Source organism: Carassius carassius, chromosome 36 (assembly GCF_963082965.1).
Source record: "Carassius carassius chromosome 36, fCarCar2.1, whole genome shotgun sequence".
Classification (NCBI taxonomy): Eukaryota; Metazoa; Chordata; class Actinopteri; order Cypriniformes; family Cyprinidae; genus Carassius; species Carassius carassius.
Genome location: NC_081790.1, coordinates 29,651,686 through 29,666,609, shown reverse-complemented (window position 1 = coordinate 29,666,609; position 14,924 = coordinate 29,651,686). Strand labels below are relative to the sequence as shown.

Genomic DNA, 14,924 nt, shown 5'->3' with positions numbered 1-14,924 from the left:
AAGATAAATACACATGGTAAATAACAACTAATCCAACACTCCACACATTAATACAATCAAACCTCATTATCATTGTAATTGGACCAGACCTTTTGTTTGTAAAGACGTTTGAAAAGGTGAATGCTTTGACATTGCTTTAATTCTAGCCCCAAATTATTCCACAAAGTAACCCCACATACAGACATAGTACAACTCCTCCTGGTGGAACCCACCATTGGGACCACAAAGTTCCCAGATCCTCTCAAACTGTACGACTGCTCTTTATGAGAAAACATATTTTGAATGTTCACAGGTAATACATAATGATACATTTTAAACATGAACTGTGCATTATATAATTTTACAAGATCCTGCATTTTTTATAACTTTGATTTAAGAAAGAGAGGATTTGTGTGCTCAAAATACGCGGCCTTGTGTATAATTCGTACAGCCCTTTTCTGTAGCAAAAAAGTGACTATATTACATTTTTGTAATTATTGCCCCATACCTCTACACAGTGTTTTAGATATGGCTGTATTAAAGAACAGTACAAGGTATGGAGTGCAATATGATCAAGGATATGTTTAACTCTATTAATTATAGCAAGGCTTTTAGAGACTTTAGTAGTTATATGTCTGATGTGGGCATTCCAACTTAACTTATGGTCGTTACACCTAAAACTTTTACTTCCTGAACATTTTTAATGTGTACTCCATCTATCTCAACCAGTTTCTGTGAATCGGATTCATACTTTCCAAAAAACATCACTTTAGATTTATATAGGTTTAAGAATAATTTATTACTTTCCATCCATTTTTACATTTACTTAATTCTTTAATTACAACGTTTACATTGCTCAAAATTGTCGTCACTATAGAAAATGTTTGTATCATCAGCAAACAATACACATTTAACCAATTGAGAAACATTAAAAATATAATTAAAATACAAATTAAATAATTTGCAGCCTAGTGCTCACCCCTGGGGGACACCACAAGCAATGTCAAGACATTCAGAAGAGAGCTCAACCATTTGGACATACTGTACTGTAACTTTTCACCCATTTCCCAGCCACCCCCGTATTCCAAATCGTTCCAGTTTCTTAAGTAGTATTTCATGGTTGATGGTATCGAACGCTTTTTTGAGATCAATAAAAATTCCTATTGCATGTTTTTTATTTGTTAATGCCTTCGATATTTCTTCTGTGGCATCACATTTGGCCATTGAAGTGGATCTATTGGGTATGAACCCATATTGTCCTTCATTAATTAGCTTATGCTTATGTATGAAGTTTTCTAACTGTTTGTCAAAAACCTTTTCAGGGATTTTTGAAAACTGGGGAAGGACTGAAATGGGTCTGTAATTAGTTAAGTGATTCCTATTTCCATTTTTGAACAATGGTATGACCTTAGCAATTTTCATTTTTCTTGGGACACAGCCGTTTTTAAGCGACAGGTTACAGATTTGTGTTAGAGGCTCCGGTAAAGGAGGTAGAGCTTTCTCACATGTGGCTCCCAAACTCTGGAATAGCCTTCCTGATAATGTTCGGGGTTCAGACACACTCTCTCTGTTTAAATCTAGATTAAAAACACATCTCTTTCGCCAAGCATTCGAATAATGTATCTCTTAAATTGTGACTGCAGTTGCATCTGATCAAATGTGCATTTTTATTCTTTATCTTGGGTTAAACTAATTAATTTTACTTTGTTGGATCAGCAGCTATGCTAATGATGTCTCTATTTTGTTTCTATGTTTTGCCACAGGATCTTCATCCCGTGGTAACTAGGATTTACACAAGCTCCAGTCTGGATCCAGAACACCTGAGAAGAGATGATGCTGACCCTCAGAGGACCCCAGATGATGCTCACCCTGAATCAACAACAGAACTAACAAATATTGCTACAAGTGTGACTGCATCATATAATAATTATTAATTAATAATATTAATAATGTTCATCGTCTGGCTGACTACGTTTTGTATTATTTTTTTCTAAAAAAATCCTGTCATACTTGCACAAACTGACAGTCACCACCATAAGCTACTACTAAATATTGTAGAAACATAATTTTCTGTAAAGTTGCTTTGTAACGATTTGTATTGTAAAAAGCGCTGTACAAATAAACTTGAATTGAATTGAATTGAATGATACTTTTAATTGTCTTTTTTATTAATACCATATTGATTGAGTGACAGTCTGTAGAAAACTTATTTGATTTTTGAACAATATTCGTTATTTCACACTCACTGACAGAAGAGAGGAAAATAGTATGGTCATTTCTTTCAGAATTCAGCTCCAATTCTTGGTTTGGAATATTGGCTGCTAATTCAGGGCCAACATTTACAAAAAAAAAATATTGAAATAATTTACTAATTTATTCATGTCATAGTTTTCTCCATTAGAGTCAATAAAATATTCTGGATAATCTGTTTTATTAAATCCTTGCTTAATGATACTATTTAATAGTGCCCAGGTTTTTTTATGTTAGATTTATTAGCAAGTATATTTTCATAATATTGTTTTTTCACCATTCTCATTATAGCTGTCATTTAATTTTTGAACAGCTTGTATCTATCCTCAGCTTCTTTGGTTTTTGATTTAACAAACAATTTATAAAGGTTGTTTTTCTTCTTGCATGCATTCTGCAGGCCTTTGCAAAACCAAGGGCATTTTATATATTTTTTGGTTTACTAAGTACTCTGATGGGACAGTGCTTGTTGTACAAGGAAGTAAATATTACTATAAATTTATTGTAAGCCACATCAGTCTGCATCTCTCCATAAATAGTGTTCCAGTCTTGTGACCTTAATTATTCATTAAACCCATTAATAGCTTCCTCAATTCGTACTCGTCTATTATTCACATTGCAGGTTATATTACGTTTACAAACATTACAGTCATATATTGTAAAGACTGGCAAGTGGTCGATGATATCACAGATCAATAGACCAACAGTATTATTTAAGAGGTTGTTAGTAAAGATGTTATCAATTAATGTTGCACTGTGAGAGGTGATCCTACTGGGCTTTGTGATTGATGGAAATAAGGACATACTATACATCCTATCAACAAATTCACAGGTAGGTTTGTGTTTGTTTGAGTTCAAAAGGTCAATATTTAAATTCCCCCATATAAATAAGGGCTTATTTATTACTTCAGAAAACAATTTCACCATCCATTCATTAAATAAGTCTACGCTTGATCCAGGTGACCTATAGACACAACTTATGATAATATTCTTTTGCTTTACATTTTGATATGAATAGTTACGATAGTTATACATTCCATTACATTATCAAGTGCTTATGACAAACTATTTACTATTGAAAAGTGTATTGTTTTGTGGACGTACAATGCTACACCACCACCTGTTTTGTTTTGTCTATAGACATAGTTGAGATCATAGTCATTTATTGCAAAGTTGATTCCTTAGCAATATCCAGACTTGGTTTAATGATGACAATGACACTAAAAGGATGAACAAATGACTCTAAATAGTCACGTATTTCACTGTAATTGGAGTACATACTTCGACTGTTGAAATGGATAATAGACAGTTTACCCTTTGTAATCAAGTTAGTATTATACTGTGCATTAGTATAATACTTGCAATTAATATTAGCAGAAGAAAGAAAATTGTTATCCGGGTCAATGTCTGTCTCTGTGTCATGATTGTTGTATTCTGTATATCTAAACATATTCAGGTCCAACTGTTGGAGTTCATGGATTCTCTGCAATAGTTCAGTATTATTGTTCTTTGGATTGGACATACTGTATAGTTATCATGATTCAACTGTAAATCAGAAGTTACCTTGATGTATTCACGGAGGCATACAGTATGCGCTGACTCTTTACATTCACTGACACTTGTCTAGTTCCTCCAAATGTCTCACGGTGAGAATCTTCTCTTCCTCCGCTGAGCAATTCAACTTGATAAAAATTTTGCAGTTGATTACCCAGTTGTTTTGGATTTTATGTTGTTTCTTGAGGTCTCTTGCCTTCCAGGCTATTTCGGCGTTCTTCTTTGTCAAGTGCTTGTTCAAGTAACACGATTTGTATTGTGTTTTATTTATTACTACTAAACCACTAACCCGTCTAGGAACCACTATACTAGTAACTACAATAAATATTTGCAATTAAGGTGCAACATTTCATTGAAATTAAATCTCGACACACACATGATGTTAGTAGCTTATTCATTTAAACACATTTGAAAGCAAAACCCTTATTCAAGATCTTATATCAAGATCTCTGATGAAACACTGAGAGCCAAGCTGAAAGGTCACTCGAGACTGACTGGAGTTAATGGGAAGTCTTTGGCTTGTTCAGGAAAGGAAACAAAAGCTGCCTCGTCAGGATCAATCATCAGAGCATCTCCATTCTTGCTCTCATCTTTAACGAGAACAAGGAAAGCCTTGGCAACAGCATCAGCCCTGCGATAAAAACACAATTACAATGTTTCTCAATTTTTATGTTAAATTCAAACCCTTGCTTTATCTGTTCCTTATCTCTCCCCTGATACAAAGGATTGTTAACTCACTCCAGACAGCCGCTGTTCTGCATCATTGTCTCTGCAATTCCCTTCAGTTGAAAGAAACCTCCGATATGCTCTTCTGAACTCAAGTTGGACAGAAGATTGGTCTTCACAAACCACGGACAGAGAATGTTGATCCTCACCCCATAGTTAGACAGCTTGGAAACAGCCTGTTGATAAGCAATTTAAAAAAGTCAAATATTTCCGACTTCCTCTCTTTCACAAAAAAAGCTGTAATGCTTGATATGGAAAATACGTACTGCCATGGCACGACTGAATCCCACCACGCCGTGTTTGGTTGCAGTGTAGATGGGCAACATAGGTAAAGGCCCCAAACCTGCAAAGATTCAGTTCACACAATAACTGGAAATTCTGCATCATTTACTTCATGTTGTTACAAAAATATTCTCAGTGTTTTTTTGGACAAAAAGGACAAAAACAGTTGACATGAGGTAAATTAATAAATGATGAGAGAAGTTCTATTTTTAGATGTAGTATCAATTGAATCTAGAAATTACTTATAGGTCTAAGAAAGTCTTCACAGTTCCTCTTCAGGAACTCGAGCTGCGTCGAAACGCTTTGGGGAACGCCCTCTGCGTGACCGTGCTTTGAATCACGTGTAATCAGCCCAATGGAAAGCCGAGATGTCATAGGCAGGTGACGTCATTGACCAGGAAGCTTAAAAGCATGTGCGGCAGTGCCAGCATCAGCCTTCTGTCATTTCAGCATGCGCTCTGTGTATTGTCAGTCTCAATCTGTGTTGTGAGTCTTATTTACTGTTGTCTGTCCTACAGAACCCCTGAATGAGATCCAATATGCTGAAAGCTCAGTCTAAAAAGAGGCATAAGGGTGAGACCGAGTCGCGTTTTTGTGTGTGTGGCACATGTGTGGCACAGTTGGCTCTCGAGGGGGCCGACTGCCTGTATTGCGTTCCTCGCGGTGCTGGTCCCACTTCCACCGAGGCGGAGCGGCGGCTACATTCGTGGGGTTTGCAGATAGATCTGCTGGAAGGAACGGAGACGGGTGCGTGCCTATCTTCTTCCTCTCCCAACAGATCTGCCCGATCTCTGTGTTCGGAAGCCTGCACCGCGGCTACTTCCTACTTCCTCCCAGGGTGAAGGCTCTTCCTCTTCCTCTGAGGAGGTTGACGTAGAGAGCGTCGATGAGGTCTCACTTGCGCCCCTTTATGAGAAGCTAGTCGAGGTCGTTACTCGTGCGGTAGCCCGGTTGAATATCGATTGGCCCGCCGACAGTCAAACCAAGCTGCAGCGAAGCAAGTTGGATGAACGCTTCCTGAGGTCAAGGCCACCACCTCCATGCCGGAGCCTGCCATTTTTTCCCAACCTACACACCTAGGTTTTGAGGTCGTGGGCTAAGCCATTCTCGACCCGCCTCTTCATCCCTACTTCTGATTATTATGGAAATGTGCCAGGGCTGAGTGAGCGTGGTTACAGGGCAATGCACCGGGTTGAACGGACGCTTGTCAGCTATCTGTCCCCAGGTGCGGCATCATCCCTGAAGGCTCCGGCACTGCCCTCTAAGCCACTGCGTACAATGTCAGTGCTGGTGGGCAAGTGGTACACGGCAGCAGGTCAAGCCACTGCGTGTCTGCACACAATGTCTGTGTTACAGGCGTACCAGGCAGACCTGCTTAAGGAGCTTGATGAGGGAGAGGGGCTGAGCTCTGATAACATCACAGAGCTGAGGAGAACCGCTGATCTTGCTCTCCGTGCCACCAAGGAGACTGCCTGTGTCATTGGGTGGTCCGTGTCAGCTATGGTGGCAGCAGAGAGACATCTCTGGTTGACCTTGTCCAACATGAAGGATAGAGACAAGGTGTTTCTCTTCGACGCCCTGCTTGCTCCTTCTGGCCTGTTCAGCGACGTGGTCAAATCAGTCATCGACAGGTACCAGGAGGCCCGTAGACAAGCGGCGGCATTTCAGCAGTTGCTCCCTCACCGCTCTCTAGCTTCAGGGTCTGCTGGGTGGGAGCAGCCCCCTCCATGTACTGGCTCCTTGCACAGGGAGGCACAGAAACACTAACTCCCCCACGTTGGGACCGGAGGCCGAAGCAACGCTCTGAGCCAGCGACTTCCCAGCCTAAGCTGGATCTGAGGGCCGTACTTCAGGCTAGTTTCCCTTAGTAGATTATTTAACAGCATTTGAATGATTGCCAAATGTATCTTAATGGGTCCTGCATATGGTAGAAAGGCTATTGCATTCAGTTCGGGAAATTCAACGGGGTTATTCCGACGTTGGTCGGACCCCAGCAGGGTCTGGTTATGGAACAAGAAGTGAAGCTTGGTTTAAAGCTGGGTTTAAGACTGAATGCCAAGTGTACTTTCTCCAGATCAGAGAGCCACCTATCTAGGCATAGTGTGGGATTTGACCACGATGCAGGCACGTCTGTCTCCTGCTCGTATCGAGTCAATCCTCATGTCAGTCAAGAGAGTCAAAGAAGGCCAGTCACACACCGTCAAACAGTTTCAGAGACTGTTGGGTCTGAGGGCAGCTGCGTCCAATGCGATACCGATTGGCCTGCTGTGCACACACCGTCAAACAGTTTCAGAGACTGTTGGGTCTGAGGGCAGCTGCGTCCAATGCGATACCGATTGGCCTGCTGTGCACACACCGTCAAACAGTTTCAGAGACTGTTGAGTCTGAGGGCAGCTGCGTCCAATGCGATACCGATTGGCCTGCTGTACATGAGACCCCTACGGTGGTGGCTCAAGACCAAGGGATTTTCCCCGAGGGGGAATCCAAGTTGATTCAAGGTCAAGGTCAAGGCCTATCAAGGTCATGCGATGATGCCTCCGTGCCTTAGACATGTGGAAGTAACCTTGGTTCTTAAATCAGGGCCCAGTGCTGTGAGCTCCCTGTTGCCGTGTGACGATAGTGACGGATGTTTTCCTCACCAGCTGGGGTGCAGCCATGAGTGGCCACCCTGCCCGTGGTCTGTGGAGCGATCACCATCTGACATGGCATATCAATTGTCTAGAGATACTGGCTTTGCATTAAAGGAATTAAATTATTTCCTACCAGACCTGAGAGATCACCATCAGTGCTCTCTTATATCAACCACCAGGGAGGTCTGCATTCGCGACCCTTGTAAAATTTGTACAAGCACCAGATCCTTGTGTGGTCCCAGGACAAACTCCTCTCACTGAGAGCAGTATATATTCCTGGAAATCCTAATGTAGGAGCAGCATTCCTGTCGAGACAGGGGCAGAGGCCTGGGGAATGGTTGTTTCCCCCAGAGGTGGTGAAGCAGATATGGAGAGTTTTTGGCAGGGCCCAGGTGAGACCCAGGGTCTCTCTAGTTCATCCAGCTCATCTGGGACAGGACGCTATGGTACAGACTTGGCAGAGGCTTCGTCTGCACATCTTTCCCCCGATTGCTCTCCTCCCGGGAGTTCTGCAGAGAGTATGCCGGACGGGGTTTGGCTATTATTTGTAGCCCCGTTCTGGCTAGGCCGAATATGGTTCTCAGATCTGGTCTCGCTCCTTGGCGGCTCTCCACTGGAGATACAGATCAGGACAGATCTACTCCCACAGATGCAGGGCACAATAATTCACCCTCACCTGGAGTTTTGGAAAATGTGGGTGTGATCCCTGAAGGGGCACAGCTCATAGCATCCGGTCTCTCAACCAAGGTTGTCGAGACCCTCCTCCAATCCAAAACTCCCTCAGCAAGGAAACTGTATGCCCTGAGGTGGAAACTCTTCACCTCATGGTGCAGAGACTGCCAGCTTGGCTCAGCTAACTGCCCATTTGGTACAGTTCTGGAGTTCCTACAAGCCAGGTTCTCTGCTGGGTTGACCCACTCCACCTTAAAAATTTATGTGGCAGCCTTTCCGGCTCTTCTGTTCTCTCACCTAAGCTGTGCTCTTTGGATACACAGTAGGCAGGGATTTGGAAGTCTGGCAATGTGGGCACCTCGTTCCCCATAACGTTTAGATGCAGCTCGAGTTCCTGAAGAGGAACATCTAAATTACGCATGTAACCATGGTTCCTCGAGGGAATAAGACATTGCATCTCTATGCCATACTCCCGGCACCCCTGCCAGCGCTTGCTTCATTCCTAGAGGCTGACACTGGCACTGCCGCACATGGTTTTAAGCTTCCTGGTCAATGACGTCACCCGCCTATGACGTCTCGGCTTTCCATTGGGCTGATTACACATGTGATTCAGAGCACGGTCACGTAGAGGGCGTTCCCCATAGGGTTTCGACGCAGCATTTTCGTTCCCTCGAGGTCAAGTCAAGTCAAGTCACCTTTATTTATATAGCGCTTTAAACAAAATACATTGCGTCAAAGCAACTGAACAACATTAATTAGGAAGACAGTGTGTCAATAATGCAAAATGACAGTTAAAGCAGTTCATCATTGAATTCAGTGATGTCATCTCTGTTCAGTTAAATAGTGTCTGTGCATTTATTTGCAATCAAGTCAACGATATCGCTGTAGATGAAGTGTCCCCAACTAAGCAAGCCAGAGGCGACAGCGGCAAGGAACCGAAACTCCATCGGTGACAGAATGGAGAAAAAAACCTTGGGAGAAACCAGGCTCAGTTGGGGGGGCAGTTCTCCTCTGACCAGACAAAACCAGTAGTTCAATTCCAGACTGCAGCAAAGTCAGATTGTGCAGAAGAATCATCTGTTTCCTGTGGTCTTGTGCTGGTGGTCGAGGAACCATGGTTACATGCGTAACCTAAGACGTTTTTCTCAGTTGCTTTGTCTCAGGTCTCAAATGATAGTTTTATTTTTAACAGTAGTTCAGATTTCTCCTACTGATTTAGGCAAATTGCATGAGAAATCCACAATTTGCACAATAACTAAATGCAAGTAGCTTATTGATTAAAAAAAATGTGTTTATAAATATCTTTATAAATATCACAATCTTCTCAATCAACCCATTCTGGAAGCATATATATGGAGTTTTTTCCAGCACAATCACTACCATTTATTGAACAAAGAGGAACATCACAAGCTTGACCAGCAGAGGCAGCAGCAGTGCTCTATAAGCCTGGTTTTTCTCCATTCTGTCACTGATGGAGTTTTGGTTCCTTGCTGCTGTCACCTCTGGCTTGCTTAGTTGGGGACACTTCATTTACAGCGATATCATTGATTTCAAATGATTGCAAAGATACTATTTAAACTGAACTGAGCTGGATGACGACCTCACTGAATTCAATGATGAGCTGCCTTTAACTGGAAAATTAGTGTTTACTATTGTAATTTTGCATTATTGACTCACTATTTTCCTAAGTAATGTTGTTCAGTTGCTTTGACACAATCTGTATGGTTAAAAACGCTATATACTGTAAATAAAGGTGACTTGACTATAAACACATTATATTTGTACAGTACTTTTATCTTTAGAAATGTGCTGATAGCAGAGGACAACAGAGTGTGTGAAGACATAAGCATTGGTGAATTTTCTGTTTACATGTAACATTTCTGCAAAATATTTGTACTGTGTGAATAAAAATGTACATTTTCTGTTTGTGCACTACAGTATTTCCCAATACATTTTTATCTTATGTTCTGTTGAAATCTGTATCTAAAATGCTATAGTATAGAAAGGAGAAAAACAATGAAACAGAAATGAAAAAATGAAAATTGCATTTAAGTATAAAATGTCCACGAAACAAATAACATGAAATAAAATTTTATTTGCATATAACAATTTTTTTATTTATTTTTCTGGTGGCACTGACTAAATAACTAAGTTTGGAAGCATGAATTAAATGTTTTTGATGAGTTACTAGTAGAGCTCTGATGTTCCGGCAAACAGTTGTGACAACTGCACTTACAGTTGTGTATTGATGTTAAGATGATTCGAAAAATGTGCCAAAGCAGTTGAAACCTGTAAAATTTTAATTATTTAATCTGTGTTTATTTTAAATAGAGACTGTATCAAACCTGCTATAGATGAAACATTGACAATGACTCCTCCATTCCCACCATTTTCCTTCTTCATATGTTCTAGAGCGAGATACGTTCCTCTGACCACTCCACCCTGAGATGAGCACAAAACACCTTCAGCTGAAGCAGATGGAGAGATAGAGACAGACAGAGAGAAAGAGAGAGAGAGAGAGAGAAACAGACAGACACACACACACAAACACACACACACAAACACAGACAGACACAAACACTGACAGACAGACAGACACAAACACACACACACGCACACACACACACACACACACACACACACACACACACACACAAACACAGACAGACACAAACACTGACAGACAGACAGACACAAACACACACACACGCACACACACACACACACACACACACACACACAAACACAGACAGACACAAACACTGACAGACAGACAGACACAAACACACACACACGCACACACACACACACACACACACACAAACACACAGAGACAGACAGACACAAACACTGATGGAAAGACTCATACCAGGTTGATTGCAATAGTTTTTTCCCAGTTCCTTTCATTGATGATTCCTGCGTTGTTGCACAAAATGTCTATGCGGCCAAATGTTTTAACAATTTTTTCAAAAACTCCTGTAAGGGAAAACATGAAAGCATTCAGAGCATACCCACAATCTCATTTTCTGCTCTTATAACGTGACTTGAGTAATAGCAGCATTGTGATACTGTAATTCATATCAGTCTGAGTGTCATGTAATCATCCCCAGACAATAAAACATCTCTTAAATCTTCAAAAACCTTTAAAATCTTCCTCTGATGTGACGTCGGCTGAGTAAAATTCAGTCCTTCCCCGTCCATACTCCTGATCAAGTGTGCTCTTCAGTTCATTTCCCAGCGATGTATTCACATCGATTAAAGCCACCTGTAATCAAATGAATCTGTGAGAGCTATACACTGAGATTCAGAAGTCTACAGTAAAGCAGAACAAGTGACTTAGTGTCCCTCACACATTTTAATTTCATCTTTTTTATTATAATATGTGTGTGTGTGTGTGTGTGAATGTTTGTATATACACATATATATTTTAATATAAGCATATGTTTCTATTTATTCTCTCAATGTGTATTTTACATTTTAATAGTCAGAATATTAATTTAAAAACAGGGCATCTGAAGAAACAACTCATTTACAAATAAGCACCTTGAAGTTAAGACTTTGTAATGATGGACTAAATGAACTTTACTCGTCAGGCGTTTGAACATAATAGAATCAAATCTGATGACCTGTTCCGTTCTTTGATACACTTTTCAACTTTGACACAATCTAACGCCCATCTTTCTAATCGATGCCAGTTAAAAAAAAAAATGCAGAAATGTACTTATTTCAGGGAAATGTGTATATATACAGCCATTACAATGAAACGAAATATTATATAAATTTGCCTTTTTTATTTTCATTTTAACATATAGATAAATTGAATACAGACCAAAGATAACCTGTTAGATTTACCCAAAACGAATTATATTTTGTTTAACCACTAAAGAGACATCAGAGCCAGCGGCACACATCAGAAGGTCTAGCCGAGGTGAGGCTGCTCTTGGCGATACATGAGCTCTGAGCTCCCGCTGATCTCGTGGAGCTCACCGTCTCCAAGATCGGCGAAACACATTTTTACATAGGCGCTGTCTTTATAAATAAACCACAGATTTGAGTTTTTGCCTGAAATACTTTTAAAATTACATTTCATGATGGGGTGCTCCGATCACGATCGGCCGATCATTATGCGCATTTCGTCAGTAAAGCCGGTTCTCTAATCACGGTAAATTCCCTCAGGTGCGTGATTTCACATAGAGCAGCTGTTACTACACAGAGCCGTTGTTAACTGAGAAGCTGCGCAAATCCACGTTCATTTTCAGTGTTTATTTGCACATCTTCGCTAGGATTTCGACTTTAATCTCGAGGCATTTCGACTTCAATCGCGAAGCATTTCGACTTTATTCTCTTAATATTTTGACTTTATTCTCGAACTATTTCGACTTGATTCTCGTAATATTTTGACTTTAATCTCGAAGTATTTCGACTTAATTCTCTTAATATTTTGACTTTATTCTCAAAGTATTTCGACTTTATTCTCGTAATATTTCGACTTCATTCTCGTAATATTTCGACTTTATTCCCGAAGTATTTCGACTTTATTCTCGAAACATTGCGACTTTATTCTCATAATATTTCGAATTTATTCTCGGAATATTTCAACTTTATTCTCAAAGTATTTCGACTTTAATCAAATTAATTTTTTTTTCAACATGGCACTAAAACGCAGTCATAGAGCTATACTACGTGCAGTTCAAAAAAAAAAAAAGTAATGTAACCACATTGGGAGATAGGACCAAGTAGTGTCGATCAAATGAGCACATGAGTGAGTCACATCACTTTAGGGCACGCAGCATGTATCCATGGCAACGCTCAGCTGCTTAGTGACAGTGATTCCCCCCCATTCACTTTTATTTTATTAGACATTATAGCTACGGTAACCAATGTGTATCTAAATGCTTACATTTTACGAATAGTTGAACTTTTTCAACGTTTGCTGAAGTTTTACCGTACGGCTGCTGCACACACACACACACACACCAACACCCCCCCCCCCCCCCCACACACACACACACACACGCACACACCAACACCCCCCCCCCCCCCCCACACACACACACACACTCAAACGAAAAGAGCACTGCAACTTTACAATTGTTCAATTAAAATAAAGCTATTTTGCAGCATGCACGTACGTGTATATTTTCCTTGATTAGCCTAAAAGTAAATAAAATGAAATTCAGAGGACATAAAGTGAAAGTCCCCTAAACGTCCGAATGGCCGCTAGCTGTGTCCTGTGAATGTCCCCGTGAATGTCCGGGGGAGGGGGACCCTACACGCTGACGTCCAGGGTACGTTCGTAGAGGCTATTTAGGGGACGTCCTGGGGACCTTTTGTGTTAGCTGGGAGGGTTTTCTAAAAAGTTAAACGTTACGAATAAGCCTCATTAATTTTGTAATAATTTATTACACTTATCTGCATCACTTTTACAACGTGTCCTAGACGGTGTCAATCTATCGTGCGTGTGTGTGTATATGTATGTATTTATATATATATATATAGAGCGCGGCGCGTTGAAATCCTGACGCGAGACAAACGTTACAGTATAAGGAGCCTTTACAACACTGTATCGTTGATTTCTGCTACTTGGCGTTAATACAAATATATATATATATATATATATATATATATATATATATATATATATATATATATATATATATATATTTTTTTTTTTTTTTTTTTTTTTACCTTTGCCCCGTTTTTTAGGAGTATTTCGACAAAGCTTCTGCCCAAACCCTGAGCTGCTCCGGTCACCACAGCCACTTTCTCCTTCAGATCCATCACAACACACACCTGTCACAGAAACCAGAAAACAGCAGCACTAACGGTGTCTAAAGACGATCTGTTGAATAACTAACAGTGACCAGAACAGAGGCAAGAGGCAAGAGTGAGTGGGAGGACCCAGCTGATGACCGACCTTCAAAGTTGAAATATGGTTGAAATAAGGTCAGCTGTTGTTTTAACGTTGAAACATGTTTAGTGCTAAATGGTTGAAAAAGGTTAACAAAAACACTTGTAAATGAACATAATTTATTTTATAAGATCTGTATGTTGAATCAACTTAATGTCTTCAACAGCATACAAAATAAATGTCTGCCTTTTAAATTATTCATATTAAATTATTTAAGATTATTATTATTAGTATTATTTTAATAGCATTTTACAATATTTTAAATCCAAGGTCTATGTTAAATATTATCATCATTAGCAACAATTGCTGCTTTATCATATATTTTTCTTATTGGTTGTTTTGCTATATTTCTTTGATCATGATTGTTTAATCTGGCTGTCATCCAGGAAACTGGACAACGAAAGAATCCCGCCTTCTTAATTTTTAAAAATATGACCGTTATTATCGTCTTTCTGTGAGTGAGGCAGCTGTGAGCTGCTGCATATAGCTAATTAAAGGAACTCAAGTCTGTGAGTATTGATGCTAGTTACATTAAGGTCCCGCTAGAGGGCAGTGTTATGTTGTGGATGTGTAGAAGTTGTTGCATCCTGTCAGTGTGTGTGTTATAGTGGCGGTATTAAAGCTGATCAACAGTCACAGTGCTCTCCTCTGATGTTTTATATGAACAAACCCACATAGCAAAAGAACATGATAGCTGCTTGTTACTGCTCGGTCGGTCTCAAATTATTTAATATTTGCCTGTTAATTTTTATTTTGATCGAATTTGAGTCATGACATGTCATTGGAGAACAAAACTGTGAACAGGGTCAGATGTGTTCTGCGAGGTCCTGCAAACATACTGGCAAAATGGGGTAAGAAAATCGTTATCTTTATTATCTTGTGAAAATAGTAAAGTTTAACATTACCAGAGTTTACAAATGGGT

The 14,924-nt window shown here is 40.0% G+C and overlaps 1 protein-coding gene across 1 annotated transcript; it reads right to left on the bottom strand.

The window, feature by feature from the left end:
- Positions 1–3,766: 3,766 nt before the first annotated feature.
- Positions 3,767–13,992, bottom strand: LOC132117556 (15-hydroxyprostaglandin dehydrogenase [NAD(+)]-like). The gene is made up of 7 exons (XM_059526920.1): positions 13,779–13,992; positions 11,232–11,355; positions 10,960–11,066; positions 10,436–10,532; positions 4,773–4,849; positions 4,519–4,682; positions 3,767–4,411 (listed from the first exon to the last, which is right to left on the bottom strand). The coding sequence occupies exons 1-7, from the start codon at positions 13,869–13,871 to the stop codon at positions 4,261–4,263; spliced, it is 813 nt and encodes a 270-aa protein (XP_059382903.1). The 5' UTR covers positions 13,872–13,992; the 3' UTR covers positions 3,767–4,260.
- Between the last annotated feature and the right edge of the window lie 932 nt (positions 13,993–14,924).

Coding starts and splice junctions, on each gene's coding strand:
- LOC132117556 (XM_059526920.1), bottom strand. CDS start 13,871: ATGGATCTGAAGGAGAAAGTGGCTGTGGTGACCGGAGCAGCTCAGGGT. Junction 11,356..13,778: donor TCCTAAAAAACGGGGCAAAG/GTAAAAAAAAAA, acceptor ATTTGATTACAG/GTGGCTTTAATCGATGTGAA. Junction 4,850..10,435: donor CAATGTTTCATCTATAGCAG/GTTTGATACAGT, acceptor GAATCTTTGCAG/GTTTGGGGCCTTTACCTATG.